The following is an 18,212-nucleotide window of genomic DNA, read 5'->3' as shown; positions in this document are numbered from 1 at the left end:
GCAGGTGTTTTTCTCTCAAATCGGGCGAAGAAGCTGTTTAACTCCCCCGCTCGAGAGGCGTCGCCGTCAGCCGAAGGGTTACTGGGTCTGAAGTTGGTCATGTCTTTTATTCCTTTCCATACCTCCTTGGTGTTGTTGCTCTGCAGGTGGGCTTCCATTTTCCTCCTATGGTCGGCTTTTGCCTCTCTGATGCCTCTCTTCAGATTGGCTCTGGCAGCACTGTAGAGTGCCAGGTCCTGCGCTTTGAAGGCACTGTCTCTCTCTTTGAGTAAGCCCTGGACTGTTTTTGTCATCCAGGGCTTCCTGTTGGGGTAGACTCGGATGCGCTTGTCCACTGTGACAGTGTCTATGCAGTGTTTGATGTACCCCAGGACTGCTTCTGTGTACTGCATGAATTCAAACAAATGAGGCAGGTGAAAGTAATGGTTGTCATGGAAACTAAAACAAACCAGGGTGCGCAAAAACAGGAACTAATGGAGTCAAAAAAAAAAAACAACTGATCATGACCAAACAGAATCCAGACCACAGAACATGACAGGTTCATTTTGTGCACTAGTAAAAAAAATATATATAACTTTGTTTTGAATTTGAAAAAAAAAACAACAACTGTATTTTTCATTAAATAAGGGTTCGTTAATGTGCATATGAAACTGGTGGGGTTCGGTACCTCCAACAAGGTTAAGAACCACTGTTCTAGAACAATCTGGTGTCTAGGCGCCCCCTATTGGCATTCCCGTATAAAACACACAGCCCAGAAAAATACCACCTCATATGTTCCTTATTACACAAGCATTATTACTACTCTTTTACTTTTCTAACTGATCGATTCCTGTTTTTCAGAATAGCCTTCTCTTCTCCGTACACACTGACGTGGAATTATCCAGGGTAAATCTGACCAATCAGATAGCGGAGGAGAGGCAGCACTAGCACGGGGTGACTAACCAGACACACCGGGTCCAGAGATCCGGCTGCTCAGACCTGTGGTGGTGACAGCACTGCAGCGTCCTAAACCTGATCTGTCAAACTTCACGTTTAGGGGCACAAGGTACAACACTTTTAACGTATTGTCATTGTTTATGGGTACTTTTAATAACACTTGTCGCTCTTGTTTAAGTTGTCGGTTGTCTTTTGTCGTTATATCCTTAGATGACTCGGTATTTCAAAGCTATTTAAGTTAAGATGTAACTTCCGGTAATGTACTTACAAAATAAAATAATATACTAGGAAATGGGTTTGCATGAACCTTAAAAGTGGCTCATATTGGTGTTGTTTTGAAGGAAATGTCTATGTTTGCACGGTTGTGTGGTTAGCTTGCTTCTGTGCCATATAGAGATTGTAAATTCTATGTCATTTAACGATTCGATTTAGTCACACTGCTTAATGTCAACAAGACAGCCCATCTGTAAATACTTGCGATACAACTTAACAAACCTTCTGTTTGTGTTTGTGTCTGCTGACGAAAGTCATTCGGATAGTTTGGTGCTAATCGGGTGTGCCATGTTACGTCATTCCTTCGCTTTCATTTCTTCAAAAGTAAAACTATCCTGCATATAACCTAGAGGCTCGACTTTTTAAGTCTTCCTTTTTCTTCCTGACATGAGTGTTTGGCTGACTGCATGTTTCTATCATTGTTGTCAAATGGTACTCAAAAATGCATAGGTAATGCATTTGTGTGTGTGTGTGGGGGGGGGGGGGGGGGGGGGGTTGTATCATAGCAACATAAACTAGTTACCGTATTTCCTTGAATTGCCGCCCGGGCGCTAATTAATTTAAAACCTCTCACTCCTGCGCTTACCAAAGGCATGTGGTAAAAGTAAGCATGCGCTAGTTGTTTTAAAACCTCTTCTCACTCCGGCACTTACCAAAGAAGGTATGCAGTAAAAATTTGAGTGTGATGTAAGCTTGGACCTTAAATCCTACTGAATAGCTCTTAATCTTTTTCCCTTTATGCTATTTCAAATTACCGGTATTGAAATCAGCCTCCTCCATTTTGAAAATGATGACAGGGGGAAGTGTCACTCTTGACGTCACAAGTTTGTCCAGGCGGTAATACTAAGCATGCGCTAATTATTTTGGGAAGCGAGTTTGATCCGGCAGTAATTCAAGGCAGGCGCATACTATATACCCTGCGGCAATTCGAGGAAAGACGGTATTTCGTTTGATATATAATCTATTGCTATAAGAATGTGAAGATGGGGTGTCTATAAATCCACAGTTCCAAATGTGTTAATCTCGTCATCATATTATATGGATATTATTTGGTCATTTTAAAGGCATAATGTGAATTCCTTTGCATGACGGTTTGGCAGCACCTCCTTATGGGAAACGGAGTGCTTTCCTTCTCAGAAAGAATGTACTGACTTTTTTGCATTTCAACAGAATTATGTCTGCATGATCCCTTGATCGTTTACTGTGTGGTTTCAGGACTCATAACTGTATTACATTCAAAACACAAACCTTTAACAAAGTAGTAATCTGATCAGTATCAAAATGAAACATGCCAAAGTACAAACCCCGTTTCCATATGAGTTGGGAAATTGTGTCAGATATAAATATAAACAGAATACAATGATTAGCAAATCGATTTCAACCCATATTCTGTTGAATATGCTACAAACACAACATATTTGATGTTCAAACTAATAAACATTTTGCAAATAATCATTTACTTTAATATTTGATGCCAGCAACACATGATAAAGAAGTTGGGAAAGGTGGCAATAAATACTGATTAAGTTGAGAAATTCTCATCAAAAACTTATTTGGAACATCCCACAGCTGTGCAGGCTAATTGGGAACAGGTGGGTGCCATGATCGGGTATAAAAGCAGCTTCCATAAAATGCTAAGTAATTCACAAACAAGGATGGGGCGAGGGTCACCAATTTGTAAGCAAATTGTCAAACAGTTTTACAACAACATTTCTCAACGAGCTATTGCAAGGAATTTAGGGATTTTACCATCTACGGTCCGTAAAATCATCAAAAGGTTCAGAGAATCTGGAGAAATCACTGCACGTAAGCGATGATATTACGGACTGTTGATCCCACAGGTGGTACTGCATCAAAAATAGACATCTGTGTGTAAAGGATATCACCACATGGGCTCAGGAACACTTCATAAAACCACTGTCAGTAACTACAGTTGGTCGCTACATCTGTAAGTGCAAGTTAAAACTCTACTATGCAAAGAAAAACCCATTTATCAACAACACCAAGGAACGCCGCTTGCTTCGCTGGGCCCGAGCTCATCTAAGATGGACTGATGCAAAGTGGAAAGGTGTTCTGTGGTCTGATGAGTCCACATTTCAAATTATATTTGGAAACTGTGGACGTGGTGTCCTCCGGAACAAAGAGGAAAATAACCATCCTGATCGTAATAGGCGTAAAGTTCAAAAGCCAGCATCTGTGATGGTATGGGTGTGTTTTAATGCCCCATGGCATGGGTAACTTGCACATCTGTGAAGGCACCATTAAGGCTGAAAGGTCCATACAGGTTTTGGAGCAACATATGTTGTCATCCAAGCAATGTTATCATGGACACCCCTGCTTATTTCAGCAAGACAATGCCAAGCCACGTATTACAACAGCGTGGTCTCGTAGTAAAAGAGTGCGGGTACTTTCCTGGCCCGCCTGCAGTCCAGACCTGCCTCCCATCGAAAATGTGTGGCGCATTATGAAGCGTAAAATATGACAGCGGAGACCCCGGACTGTTGAACGACTAAAGCTCTCTATAAAACAAAAATGGGAAAAAAATTCCACTTTGAAAGCTTCAACAATTAGTTTCCTCAGTTCCCAAACGTTTATTGTGGTTAAAAGAAAAGGTGATGTAACACAGTGGTGAACATGCCCTTTCCCAACTACATAGGCACGTGTTGCAGCCATGAAATTCTAAGTTAATTATTATTTGCAAAAAAAAAAAATAAAGTTTATGAGTTTGAACATCAAATATCTTGTCTTTGTAGTGCATTCAACTGAATATGGGTTGAAAATAAATTGCAAATCATTGTATTCCGTTTATATTTACATCCAACACAATTTCCCAACTCATATGGAAACGGGGTTTGTAAATCCTAATGCCGTGTGTCAATGTATCTCATGTTTGGGGGAAAACTAAACTCAAATACTTTATGGAATTTTGTGTTTTAACTGGTTGTATTTGTGCAAAATTCGATGGATGGAGTTTCATGTTTTAAATAGTTCTATTTGTACAAAACTTACACTTTTGGTAAATGTTTTTGTTGAAGATGTCAGAATACGAGCTGGTAAAGAAAATGCTGACGATTATCCTCCAAGCCAACAAGGGTGGAATGTCACTGTCCCGTCTTCAGTTCGAGTACAAGGAGCTGACCGGCGAACAGATTCCACATAAACACATGGGACACAATCATCTGGACTCTCTGCTTGCCAGCATGCCCTCCGTGGTCCGCGTGGAACCAAGCCGCTCTGGAGAGGTACAAGGTTACTAATCCTGTCAAACGAGAATACTTACAAAACTGAACGTAAAAGATCTGTATCTGAATTTGTGTGTCTCCAGGTGGTGTATTTTGCTTCAGTGGACAAAGAGATGGCCCACATTGCCCAGGTGATGGCTCGCCAGCAGGGCTCCAAGAAGACTGGCCGACCCCACCTGGTGAACACCCAAATGAGGGTCAAACCACCCACCCTGCTCCTCGTAAATGGTTAGCCCTCATGCATTTGAAAACTGTTTGAGCGGTGCACACACTATTTCTGTCCTATAATTTGCAGTGCCTCCACTAGAGTATGAATCAGCAGAATATTCTCAGACTCTGAGGAGGTGGTAGTGGGGAGAACGGCGTAAAAGAAAGGGACTTCTGAAAAAAAATAAATGCAGCAGAATGGTGGTGTGTAGGGTGGACAGATGACAGGAAAGGAGAGGAGTCATCCGAGGACAAGGACGGCGAGCCTACAGAAGTGGAGGATTCAACGTTAGGCAACAAATGCTGATTTGTGCATCACTGGGATTTTGATATTCAGGGAGAGTAAGACCTCGGACTCTGACTTGATCCCAGTGAGGTGATGCTTTGCCATATGATTATTTTCAAATTGTTATCATTGTTCATTTGCATGCCTCTTGAAGTAATTACAAAGTTTATAGCCTCACTTGAAATACTTTGAGGACTGAAAGAGTGTTCAAGGTGCATGTTAAACCTGACAAGGGGAGTGTAAGAGTAGACATGCTTAGTTTTGACCCATTGTGTCTCATGCATGACACACATGCCCTCCATTCAGAGACACTGCCTCGTCTCACCATTTTGTTTGTGTGTGTGTACGTGTGCTGCCTACAGCAAAACCTCAAAACTCCCTGAGGCAGCCAAGCCATCGTGGACGATGCGCGGGCAGAGGTCGAGGTGGCGGCAGTCGAGGGGCGGGCTATGGAGACTTTAGACAATCGAGGGATGTGAGCGATGGCCAGACGGATGGGAGGACGATCCAATCACCAAAGATGTCCAATCAGAGCACACCCTACAGGTGATATAATTAGCAATGCATGCGGCTCTTGGTTCATTCCTCGATGGAAAAAACTCCATCTAATGTTCAGTTTGCTCATTCAGTATTAACTGATGTCCCCCACTGTCAACATGGTTGTCTGGTGGGCTTGTACCTTTAAACATAACAATGTAAATTATGTTCCCCGCCCAGTATATTGGCAGGACATAAAGTGTAAACCTTCCTAATCCCCCCTCTATTATGTGGTGGATTAACACATTTAAACCAATACAGAGTGAATCAGCACATTCAGTGGATTGGGGATCCCACTAGAATAGACTTTTCTCTAGACAGCAGGGCTCTTCTATCACATTGTGTGCATGTGTGTGCATGTCCACATGCAGGAAGAAATAAATGTATACAAGTTGTATTTAAAATGTTGTTTGTTGAAACTGCATCACATGGAGTGCTTACATTATAATCCTGTAATTGTCTCCCACAATACGTTTAGAATTTGACACAAAGCCAATAGAATTTGACACAAAGCCAATAGTGCTAGCCAAGTTCTATTTCAGAGATGATGTGGTCCTGTGTCCAGGTCAGAAAAGAGAATGACAATCCCATCGCGATTTCAGAAGGAGGTACATTCTCACCTGTCCAGAAATTCCCAACAAATCAGCCGTAAGTAGGATAATTAATCTCATTAAATAAACTAGAGACTGTAGAGAAAAGAGAGAAACAGTTCCTCTAATAACAGCCTTTAGCTGGGACCTTCAAAAGATTGACTTGATTTACCCTTACTGTGAGTGAGGACAGTATATGTTATTGACTTTTTGGCAATGTGCTGAGTAAGTTGTATTGTGAATTTGGTGACCAAAGTGGCAAATAACCGTGTTAAAAGGGACAAACGGTAGTAAGTGGATGGATAGATGGAAGTTTAAAAGGGCACACTGCTTTCAAAGTGTAAAATATCAAAGAACTTGGAGTGTTCATTTCATGTGTGTGTTTGGTTGTTCATCCTTTAGCACCCTCTCATATAAAGGAGAATTTGGGCGCAAGCAAAGGAAAAGTATACAACCCTCAGCAGGTCCAGAGCTGTATCAAGGAGATCCTGGCTAAGTACAGCAATGGCTTCTGGGTCTCCAAGCTGCCTCAGATTTACAAAGAGCTTTATAAACAAGACCTGCCTCCTGAGACCGTCAAAGACCTGGAGACCTGGACACACATATGCACTGTATGTTCTGCAACATAATCCTGTAGAGTAATAATACAAAATAATAATATGGGCTGCTTGCATTGCTCCCATTCACTGCTATTTAGCAGCATTTGAATGGGCGCTTGCATTGCAGCAGGTTCATAACAAGTGTTTGTCTAATAAGTGGGTCCCATTTCTTCATTAAGGTTGAGAGAACTTGCAGCAGTAACCCATCTGAGCTGCTTCTCTACCCCGCCAAGGAGCAGACCACCGCATCCCCCTCTTCACTAGTCCTCAACTCAAACCCTACTTCAGCCCCATCTTCTACCTCCCCAGCAGACAAGACCTCGCAATCTTCTGTCCAACAGAGACCCCAACTGAGGCGCTCCAGCGCTCACCCTCCTCCATCAACATCCTTGTCGTCCCATAGTCCTCCCTCCTCGCCTTCCACTCTTAGCCCTGAGCTAAAGCTGAAGCTGGATGAGTTGCTGCAGAAGTATTCCACCGGCCTCTGGGCACATGCGTTGCCCCAACTCTTTCAGGACACCTATAAAGTCAGTGTTGAAGGGTGAACAGTGTGGTTGGCAGGACATTTTGGCCGTAAATCCCTTTGTTGTCATCTGTTTATCAGACTAAAATGCCTGAACACGTCCTCGAGAACCTTCACCTCCTCTCAGACATCTGTACCATTGACTACCCGATGCCTGACAACCCCAAGAGGGCCATCCTTTACAGGAAGAGCAGCACCGGGGGAGGAGGAGAAGACGAGATCTGTAACAAGAGAGGATCGTTGGCCAGCGAGGATGAGCAGAAGGTGCAGGAACCTGAGAGGAGACTCTGTGATCTCTCAGTACCTTCCCTGCAGATCCCCAAAGAGGAGTATCCCTCTGTCTTGGTGGTGGAAGCCACCAACACTAATGAAGTCGTTCTTAGGTAGAAGAGAGCTGTCTAAACAGAACTAGATATACAGATCTGATTGACAGAAGTCTCCTCCTTGTGAAGGTACATAGGTGAGAGCTACTCACAGGCACAGGAGTCTATGGAGGATGAAATGAGGGAGTTTTATGGCCTGGACAAGAGAAAGCGGACTCCTTTATTGTCTCCATGCCTGGGCCAACTTGTGGCTGTCAGGGCAGAAGAGGAGGAGGAAGTTCTAAGGGCACAAGTCTGCGAGATCATGGCAGATAAGGTTAAGGTGAGTAGCCGCCAAGGACCACCACTGTTTTGTAATGAAAGCTTCCCAACTCTTAAGGCAGGTTTATGGTGCAAATGGCCGCACGATTCACTGACTTTGTGAAACTTGAACTGTTAGGATAGAATTCTGCAAAATTTGTCAATCACAATTTTTTTGCTTGGATTAGAAATTACATTAATCTGGGATTATTTGTTTTACACATGCATGCGCACAAACACACTCACTCACATGAAATCACAGTTTAATCAACATTATTATTATCATTAAGTCTCTAATACCCATTCTGCTGTTCTTCATTGGGAGGACAGTTGACGGGGGGACTGCCTTAATAAAAAGAAAAAACATGGCTTGCTCGCTTACTCAAATGTACTTTCATGCACTTTATCAAGATAAATCAAGACGAAAGTCAGTTTGTTGAAGAGGTTCATTTAGCCTACTGACGTGTATTTATGAATGGTTGACTTATATAGGCTGGTAAGGTAAAGTGTTGTACCTGACGTAGCCGAAACTTGTCAGGTACGACACTTTACCTTACTAGCCTATATAAATCAACCATTTATAAAAACGAAAGTCAGTTGATTTATGCCGTCGCTCCTCCCGCGACCTGATGAATCACAGAGGGTTGCCGCTTGGGTCAGGCGGTCAGAGGGTAGGACCAGGACCGTACAGCCAACTTTCCCAGGCCGGTGAGGCTCTTACCCAAATGGGTAGAACGAGGCAGAAGAGTTGGTCACCATGCGAATAAAAGTGCAGGTCATTAAGTGATAAAAAAGAAAATTAGATTGTATTTTAATGTTAATATTTTTTTTTCTGCCCACACACAGTTGGTATACAATACCTGTCATCGAAATTGATATTAACTTTGGTTTATAGGTGCACTTTGTTGACCATGGCTTCTCAGAGGTTATTAGCAAAGCCAAGCTTTTTGAGCTGCATGAGAAGTTCTTCAAACTCCCTTTCCAGTCAACCAAGTGCAAACTAGCTGGTGAGACCAAAATCAATCATAAAACCTTCATCTTTATTATTGTATATCTTCCTTTTTTCCACCCCATTTAATTCATTGAATATTTGTCACTCGTAATTTATGTACAGGCCTGGAGCCATTCTGCCAGGAGCCTGCCGTGCTGAAAAAATTTGAGGCGATGGCGAGTGGCAGGATCCTTTTGGCTGAAATCTTGCAAAGAAGCCCGACCCCTCTGGTGATCCTGTATGACACTTCGCAAGATGACGACGTCAACATCAACGCAACTTGCATGAAAGCCCTGCAGGACAAGACACTGACCAGTCCACTACAGGTAAAGGGGAGAGTGATGGTGAAAGTGGTGGCTTTTCTACATGTCTGCACCATACTAGACTTAGATTAAGTGTATTCCTCAGGTTAACAGCACTTACATGAATATGACCGTCAGTAGCGTCTGCTCCGACGGCACAATCTTCTGTCAGCTGCCCTCCAGAGGTCTTGCCAAGCTCAACGAAATACTGGACAACATTGAGAAATACCTTAACTCGCAGGTAAACTCCATGCCACACGTTGTGTAAATGACTTTACCTAAAGGGTTTGGCCTTCTTGCAACATTCATGCTACCACACAAAATGGTTATAGCATGATCACATTTACACTTCATTATTGTATGTCCAGTGTTGTTTAACACAATGTGACTGCCATGTACGCATCTTGGAATGTGTCTGTGCCGTCTCAAATTAGTGGACAGATTGAGACTAGGTTGATAATCTGGATTTGATGCATCGCCAAGCCACTTAGGATGTGAGCTGCCTGGTGCCACTTCTCTCCTTTAAGACTTTACCTCAGTGTTTAGGTAAACAACGTTTTATGTCTAGCTATGTGGACTCCCTGTCAAAAATTAGTATTTACTCTCTTACTACAAATTTAATATACAGTGTAATTAATTATATAATTCTCCCAGGTAACGTCGGAGTTCTTAGTGTCCAGACCATTTTGCGGCAAAGGATGTCTGGCTCGATACAAAGGGAAATGGTCCCGTATTGAGGTGAGATGGCCTGTGACTTTTTAACAAATATTCACCCAACAGCCAGAATAATAGGCACACTATGAGATAAATGACAAGTGCGGCATGAAAAAAGTTTGAGGATATTTCATGTTTACATTAAGCTTGACTGTTTTTGTTTAGATCACCAATCTGCATGGCAGCAGAGTGTTGGACATCCTCTTTATTGATGTGGGAGTCCAGGCTTCCGTGGAGGTGTTTGAACTCAGGGAGATCCCACAGAAGTTCCTCCGTGACTTCATGGCCATTCCACCACAGGTTGGCCCCATTTGAAGGCCAAAAAAGAGATAAAGGATATACAATATTTCCAAATATTCTCTCTGGTGTTTAGGCTGTCAAATGTTGCCTGGCAGGCCTGTCTGTCAGCATCGGGTCTTGGACTCCAGACACTGTCCAGTGGCTTCGAGAGAAGGTGCTTAACGCCACTGACTGCAGCATGAAGGTATTTTGATGTAATTCCACCTTCCGTTTTGTTCTCATGTCACTCTTTCATTATATATATATATACCTCTTTAAACTCCTACTTAAGGTGGCCAAGGTAGATGAAAGCAAGCAGTGTGTCTACGTTCACCTCTTCACTGATAAGAACATCCACGACCCAGCCTGCAGTCTCAACCATCAGATGGCAAAGTCTGATCTGTTTAAACGCCAACCTGATGTCTTCCTGACAAGCCACAGGTCTCTCACACTCACATTTCACCTCTCCCTGTCCGTGCGTTTATTGGTTGAGCAAAAACCATCCCACTGATTGTCACAAAGTTGAATTCCCCTTTATGTTTTACTTATCCAACAGTCCCGTCAAGCTCTCCACACTCACTGGCCCCGCCAAAACGCAAAACAACACTGACATCACCAACGGCAATCCTAAGTCCACTTCGATACCGGCCAAGACTCACTTTAGAAGGGTTCTGTCAGGTCCCAGTGGAGCCGGCAACGCAACCACCAGCAGCCCATCTCAGACTGCCCAACCCTCTTGTCCTTCTATCCAGCTGCCACCACTGCTAGAGCTGCCCCCTGCAGGTCATAATCACCATAAAGGCTCCCTGCGCAGTTCATTAAAATATAAAGGTGTCTTTCTCAGGAAACAACATGGATGTGTATGTGTCGGTGGCGTGTCATCCAGGCCATTTTGTGCTGCAGCCCTGGAGGGACATGTACAAACTGGTGGCGATGATGGAGGAGATGATCCTCTTTTACAACCAAACTGATGAAACACCTCTAAAACTGGAGAAGAATCAGATATACGCTGCTAAAGTGGCGAAAGAGTGAGTTAAGCCATGCTTTATTTGGGTATAAATCAATGTGGATTTAATAATAACAAGACAAACCAAAGCAGCTGTGCTCTCCTTAAGTGTATCTCAGCCACCATCTCGTCTTTGCAGCTGGTATCGTGTTTTAGTGAAGGGTGTTCTCACCAACGGGCAGGTTTCTGTGTACGAGTTGGACTATGGTAAGCATGAGCTGGTCAACTGCAAGCAGCTCAGGGTTCTGAACAGGGAGTTCAGACAGCTGCCCTTCCAAGGAGTCACTGCTCAGTTGGCTGGTGAGTCAAAAAGGACGAATCTTGACCTTTTTTGAAGCCCCTCATGCCACTCTATCCTTTTTACCCAAGTCGAACATGGTGGCCAGCTTCATACTCACAACTGTCTCAACCTACAGGAGTGAAGACAAGGCAGTGGTCTGAGGAAGCCTGCATTGTCTTCAGGAACCACGTGGAAAAGAAGCCCCTCGTGGCCCAGCTGGAGGCTGTGCAGGACGTTGCGAACGCATGGGACAGGAAGTTGACGGTCTTCCTGGTCGATACCTCGCAGGAAGAAAGAGACATCTGGGTGCATGACATCATGGCAGTGTTTACTGATGAACTTGTCGGAGACATGTAGATGTATCCTAAGATTGTGGACAATCTTACCATTATTAGGTTGGCTCTCTAATAGACACATGAACGTTCTTACAACTTAAACATTTCAGGGGACTGAAGGACCAAAAGTTGGAGAGCAATGAACAAAACGGGTTTAGTGGAAAATATTGACATTGTGGCGCCTTGCTGATTATATTGGAATGTGATTTGAGTGACTGCAGTGCCACAATAACAATGTAACACGATGTTGAGCTGTTTAGCTCAAGTTAACAATCCAGTGACTGTTATTTGCATCTCAAGAAGCATCCAGTTTGGCTGTGTCACTCAAGTAGACGATAACATGCACACGCCTGGTGAACAACTGACTTACTAAAGCATGCATGCATTTCTTTCCAAGTATGTGCGTATACCATTTAAAGTGAATGATAAACTTAAGCATGTAGATTTATGAAAGTACACTCCACATTGTGTCCCTTTTGGACTTTCTACTTTATGTTCAAGACTCAAAGATCTGAGCTGCACAAACAGACCAGGAATTAATTTATTATTGAAGCTATATAACACTATTTGCATTTAACATGGTGTTGACAGATTTTTAATAAAGGTAATGACAAAAGGTGACATTTGTGTAGGAAGTTTTTTTTAAGGTAACAAAGGAAGACAAAGTTTGAATTTCTTTATTAAATTAAGAAAACATGTTATGCACTTATTTACACATCAAGTTGTTCTGTTCTGCCTTCATTATTTATTATTTGGGAACGGTGTGTCTCAGTTGATAGAGTGGCCATGCCCAGTTTCCGCCATCCTCACGTCCGTTTTGTCCCTGAGCAAGACACTTCACCCTTGCTCCTGATGGGTCGTGGTTAGTGCCTTGCATGGCAGCTCTCGCCATCAGTGTGTGAATGTGTGTGTGTGTGTGAATGTGGAAATGCTGTCAAAGTGCTATAAGTACCCTGAAGGTAGAAAAGTGCTACACAAGTGTAACCCATCTACCATTTTGACAAACCATGTACTGTTGCGTCTTGCTCTACAACAAAGTTACAATTAAAATGTCATTGTTAGATTTTCTGTTTTTGCAATGGTTCAGTTACAGGAGTGCTAACCTCTGGACACTAGCGGATGGAGAGCATCATGACAAACTCTGAAGAGGAGAGCATAGATAACACAGTAAGTTTACAGAAGTGAAATGCTTGAACGTGTGAGTCAACCTTCAGCATTTTAACCTTCAAAGTCAATGTTGCCGTCTGCGTTTATGTCCAACTCCTTCAGGATCTCCTCCAGCTCTCCTTTCTTTAGCTTCTCGCCCAGAAGGCACTTGGCTGCCTCCTTCATCTCATCCTGGGTGATCTTCCCGTCTCCATCCAAGTCAAACTTCACATGAACAGAGCAAAGTGTGCCAAAGAATGATCATCTATAAAAAAAGTGTTATGTTTCTCGCTAAGAAATGCACAAATATCTGCAGTGTGTCAGGAAAGTATTCACTCTGCTTCACTTTTCCCACATTTTATGTGACAGCCTTATTTCAAAATGTAATACATTAATTTTGTCCTCATAATTAACCACAAATGCTCCATGCTGACATTGTAAACAAGTTGTTTTTTCCCCTTTCAAATGTATGAAAAGTTAAATAAAATAAGAAATCACAGGCACATATGCATTCACAACTTAAGGTCACTTGTTATTTGATGCACCTTTGGCAGCAATTACAGCCTCAAGTCTTTTTGAATTCAATGCCACAAGCTTGGCACACCTATCTTTGGGCGGTTTCACCCATTCCTCTTTGCAGCACCTCTTAAGCCCCATCAGCCATTTTCAGATCTTTCCAGAGATGTTCAATCAGATTCAGATTCAAAGTCTAGGCTCTGGCTGGGTCACTCAAGAACTTTTACAAAGTTGACCTGAAGCCATTCCTTTGCTATCTTGGCGGAGTGCTTAGGGTCATTGTCCTGCTTAACGATGAACCATTGCCCACAGTCTGAGTTCAAGAATGCTCTGGAGCAGGTTTTCATTCAGGCTCAATCAATCAATCAATTCCTTTGTCATTGTCATAAATAACACTTAAGTCATACATGTCAACGAGATTTCGTATGAGCTTTGTCCAGCAGCATAGACACTGCATTGATGTGAGGGTTGACCATAGTTTACAGTTTAGCATTTGTCTATGAGAACGCGTATAAAGGGATGTGGGGGGTGGGAACCGTCAGATGTCTGATGGGTGTTGCGTTGATGCTGCAGCAATGCAATGTCCAGAGCACAATTATTGAGGTGGTGAAGAGTGAGGTAATAAGATGGTCGGGGGCAGTAAAGGGGCATGCTGTTCATTTAGCAGTCTCACAGCCTGGGGATACCGACTGTGAGACTGTCTCTCTACATTGCTGCATTCATCTTTCCCACAAGCCTGAGTAGTCTCCCAGTTCCTGCCCCTGAAAAACATCCCCACAGCATGATGCTGAATTTACTACAGGTATACTCCAATTAAGCTGTAGGAACATCTCAAAGATGATCAGTTGAAACATGATGAGCTTACGTTTGAGCTTCTTGGCAAAGGCTGTGAATACTTATGTACATGTGATTTCTTAGTTGTTTTGTTTTTTTAATTTCCAAACATGTAAAAAAAAATGTTTCACAATGTCATTATGGGGTATTGTGTGTACAATTTTGAGAACAAAAAATGAACTATTTCCATTTTGGAATAGGGCTGTAACATAGCAAAATGTGGAAAAAGTGAAGCGCTGTGAATATTTGCACCGTATTACATTATTTAGAAGTATGTGAAATGAGGATTATTGTCATTCTCACTTGTAGAAAAGCTGACTGCAGCTCTTTGAGACCCAGCATGTCTGCAGTCTCTCCCATCATTCTGGGACCCATCAGTTCAATAAAGTCCTCGAAGTCCATTAGTCCACCCACTTTGGACGGAAAACATGAACTTGGTTAATTGCATAGCTATAAATGTGCTTATTGTAGGCTCCAGGGGATCGGTGCGTTTTGTACAATAAAGAAGGTAAAAAATAATCCAAAGTAGGTCAGCTCTCTGAACAAAACGCACATAGTTTATCTTTGTGTTAGCTGACAGAAAATGTGTTATATATAATCCATCCATCCATTTCCTACCACTTCTCCCTTTTGGGGTCGCAGAGGGTTCTGGAGCCTATCTCAGCTACATTCGGATGGAGGGTGGGGTACACTCTGGACAAGTCGCTACTTCATCGCAGGGCCAACACAGATAGACAACATTCAGACTCACATTCACACCTACTTTATTTAAATGTATATATAATAGCACACCTTAGACACCCCGATGTATGTGGACTCACTTCTCATTTTGATCTGCTGCACTATCTCCAGCAGCTCCATTTCGGTGGGCATGTAGCCCATGGTCCTCATGCACTCTGCCACGTCCTTGTAGTTCAGGTAGCCATCTTGGTCATAGTCAAACTCCTTGAAGGCCTCTTGTAGCTCTTTAAGAGGATTCACATGTTCAGAGAAAAGCACTTCTAAGAGTTTATTAATTAATTGACTTCAATCTGGCTGTGACTTGGGGATCTACCTCTGATACTAAGCTACTAATGCAAATCACATCTTTCTCTACAGTATTCAGCTGTCACTGCAGGGTCTCTGTTTTTCTTTTACTGCAATTAAGTTGCATTTCAGAAGTGAAACTTACCGTCTAATTCACCTTGTGCTAATTCCCTTTCCTGTTGAAAGAAAGGGATTACATTAAAAAGACCTTTCCATGTCATATGTTTAAATGTTCTGTCATTGATTTCATGTCATTTACACATGAAACCAGCTAGTAACCTTTCAGTGATGTTAACAATGCCCTTAAGCTCCTATTAATGAGGAGATAATGTGGCATTCAGCAAGTTTAGAAGGATCAACCAGCCAGTGGGCTGCTTGACTCCACTATGATGTTTGACATTTGTGATTACCTTCTCAAGATCAAAGCACGTAAATATCACATATTTATTTTAATACTGTAGATATAGTTATTGAAAATAATGTGAACCTTGTTTACTTACAGCTCCAAAAACACTGTGGAGCACAGAATTGTAGACTTTGGTCATGCTGTCCGTGGATTTCTTGGACTTTTTGGAGGACTTCTTTGGCGTCTCTGACACCGAGCCGGATGGAGACCCCCGAGACGAGAAAGTCCCGCTTTTGCTGGACAAACATGGAAACAAACTGGGTGAGTGCTTTTATGGTGTGAAATAACAGAAGGGCTCATGATGATGTTAGAAAGTGTAAAATGTACCCATCCGTTGAAGTGGAGTCTGCAGACGCTGTAGAAGAAGTTCTTTCTACTGCTTTGGACATGCTGTCAATCACGAAGATGATTACAAATGTTACCATAAATCAACTGTTGTACAATTTATGTCCTTATTTGGTTATAATTGTGTTTCTTACCTTTACGTGTCCCCAACAAGGCAAGAAAAGTAATCAAGACACTGGCCTTGGTTGTTGCTCGTCTTCGCTTGGATCTCTTCTGTTTGTCCTAACCTCTTGACGTCCTAGCATGAGAGAGGCTTAGCAGGTAATTCCCTGGCTGAACGGGTTGCCATATAAATCAAAGCGTGGAGCAGCAGTGTGACTGACTCCATCTGGAGGAGTATCAATCAATCAATCAATCAATCAATGTTTACTTATTTGGCCCTAAATCACTAGTGTCTCAAAGGGCTGCACAAACCACCACGACATCCTCGGTAGGCCCACATAAGGGCAAGGAAAACTCACACCCAGTGGGACGTCGGTGACAATAATGACTATGAGAACCTTAGAGAGGAGGAAAGCAATGGATGTCGAGCGGGTCTAACATGATACTGTGAAAGTTCAATCCACAATGGATCCAACACAGTCGCGAGAGTCCAGTCCAAAGCGGATCCAACACAGCAGCGAGAGTCCCGTTCACAGCGGAGCCAGCAGGAAACCATCCCAAGCGGAGGCGGATCAGCAGCGCAGAGATGTCCCCAGCCGATACACAGGCAAGCAGTACATGGCCACCGGATCGGACCGGACCCCCTCCACAGGGGAGAGTGGGACATAGAAGACAAAGAAAAGAAACAGCAGATCAACTGGTCTAAAAAGGGAGTCTATTTAAAGGCTAGAGTATACAAATGAGTTTTAAGGTGAGACTTAAATGCTTCTACTGAGGTGGCATCTCGAACTGTTACCGGGAGGGCATTCCAGAGTACTGGAGCCCGAACGGAAAACGCTCTATAGCCCGCAGACTTTTTTTGGGCTTTGGGAATCACTAACAAGCCGGAGTCCTTTGAACGCAGATTTCTTGCCGGGACATATGGTACAATACAATCGGCAAGATAGGATGGAGCTAGACCGTGTAGTATTTTATACGTAAGTAGTAAAACCTTAAAGTCACATCTTAAGTGCACAGGAAGCCAGTGCAGGTGAGCCAGTACAGGCGTAATGTGATCAAACTTTCTTGTTCTTGTCAAAAGTCTAGCAGCCGCATTTTGTACCAACTGTAATCTTTTAATGCTAGACATGGGGAGACCCGAAAATAATACGTTACAGTAGTCGAGGCGAGACGTAACAAACGCATGGATAATGATCTCAGCGTCTTTAGTGGACAGAATGGAGCGAATTTTAGCGATATTACGGAGATGAAAGAAGGCCGTTTTAGTAACGCTTTTAATGTGTGCCTCAAAGGAGAGAGTTGGGTCGAAGATAATACCCAGATTCTTTACCGTGTCGCCTTGTTTAATTGTTTGGTTGTCAAATGTTAGAGTTGTATTATTAAATAGAGTTCGGTGTCTAGCAGGACCGATAATCAGCATTTCCGTTTTTTGGGCGTTGAGTTGCAAAAAGTTAGCGGACATCCATTGTTTAATTTCATTAAGACACGCCTCCAGCTGACAACAATCCGGCGTGTTGGTCAGCTTTAGGGGCATGTAGAGTTGGGTGTCATCAGCATAACAGTGAAAGCTAACACCGTATTTGCGTATGATGTCACCTAGCGGCAGCATGTAGATGCTGAAGAGTGCAGGGCCAAGGACCGAACCCTGGGGAACTCCACACGTTACCTTAACGTAGTCCGAGGTCACATTGTTATGGGAGACACACTGCATCCTATCAGTAAGATAAGAGTTAAACCAAGACAGGGCTAAGTCTGACATACCAATTCGTGTTTTGATACGTTCTAATAAAATATTATGATCGACGGTATCGAAAGCAGCGCTAAGATCGAGGAGCAGCAACATAGATGACGCATCAGAATCCATCGTTAGCAAAAGATCATTAGTCATTTTTGCGAGGGCTGTCTCCGTGGAGTGATTTGCCCTGAAACCGGATTGAAAGGTTTTACATAGATTGTTAGACGCTAAGAAGAGGATGAATAACCGCTTTTTTGAATGCTAGGGGAGTAGGTGGAGTGGAGTGGAACGTCTTTCTAATAACTAGTCCTCCCCACCTAGTTGCCAATAGATTAGACACCACTTCTGCACCACTACAAACAACTACAATCAACGGGAC

At 43.0% G+C, this 18,212-nt stretch overlaps 2 protein-coding genes across 3 annotated transcripts; one reads left to right on the top strand and one right to left on the bottom strand.

Moving 5' to 3' along the window:
- Nucleotides 1-752: 752 nt before the first annotated feature.
- tdrd7b (tudor domain containing 7 b) lies at nucleotides 753-12,344 on the top strand. Of its 2 annotated transcripts, XM_061912486.1 has the most exons (20): nucleotides 757-1,045; nucleotides 4,245-4,451; nucleotides 4,535-4,679; nucleotides 5,307-5,490; nucleotides 6,047-6,129; nucleotides 6,474-6,682; nucleotides 6,850-7,197; nucleotides 7,275-7,576; nucleotides 7,646-7,838; nucleotides 8,712-8,823; nucleotides 8,931-9,133; nucleotides 9,216-9,350; nucleotides 9,764-9,847; nucleotides 9,989-10,123; nucleotides 10,197-10,307; nucleotides 10,395-10,543; nucleotides 10,659-10,885; nucleotides 10,947-11,130; nucleotides 11,248-11,408; nucleotides 11,525-12,344. In XM_061912486.1, exons 2-20 carry the CDS (start codon nucleotides 4,245-4,247, stop codon nucleotides 11,743-11,745), a joined length of 3,393 nt encoding a protein of 1,130 aa, XP_061768470.1. In that variant the 5' UTR covers nucleotides 757-1,045; the 3' UTR covers nucleotides 11,746-12,344. The 2 variants fall into 2 exon arrangements, 1 of the variants encoding a protein (XP_061768470.1); XR_009808407.1 differs by lacking the exon at nucleotides 11,525-12,344 and having other exon boundaries at nucleotides 753-1,045; nucleotides 10,659-10,933; nucleotides 11,006-11,130; nucleotides 11,248-11,397.
- Nucleotides 12,345-12,384: 40 nt separating this feature from the next.
- si:cabz01076231.1 (calcium-binding protein 2) lies at nucleotides 12,385-16,281 on the bottom strand. Its single transcript, XM_061912495.1, has 8 exons — nucleotides 16,131-16,281; nucleotides 15,979-16,041; nucleotides 15,746-15,887; nucleotides 15,391-15,421; nucleotides 15,041-15,184; nucleotides 14,523-14,632; nucleotides 12,947-13,094; nucleotides 12,385-12,864 (listed from the first exon to the last, which is right to left on the bottom strand). Exons 2-8 carry the CDS (start codon nucleotides 16,038-16,040, stop codon nucleotides 12,836-12,838), a joined length of 666 nt encoding a protein of 221 aa, XP_061768479.1. The 5' UTR covers nucleotide 16,041; nucleotides 16,131-16,281; the 3' UTR covers nucleotides 12,385-12,835.
- Nucleotides 16,282-18,212: the final 1,931 nt, after the last annotated feature.

Source organism: Nerophis ophidion, linkage group LG10 (genome assembly GCF_033978795.1).
Source record: "Nerophis ophidion isolate RoL-2023_Sa linkage group LG10, RoL_Noph_v1.0, whole genome shotgun sequence".
Lineage (NCBI taxonomy): Eukaryota > Metazoa > Chordata > Actinopteri > Syngnathiformes > Syngnathidae > Nerophis > Nerophis ophidion.
This window is presented reverse-complemented; position numbering and strand designations above follow the sequence as displayed.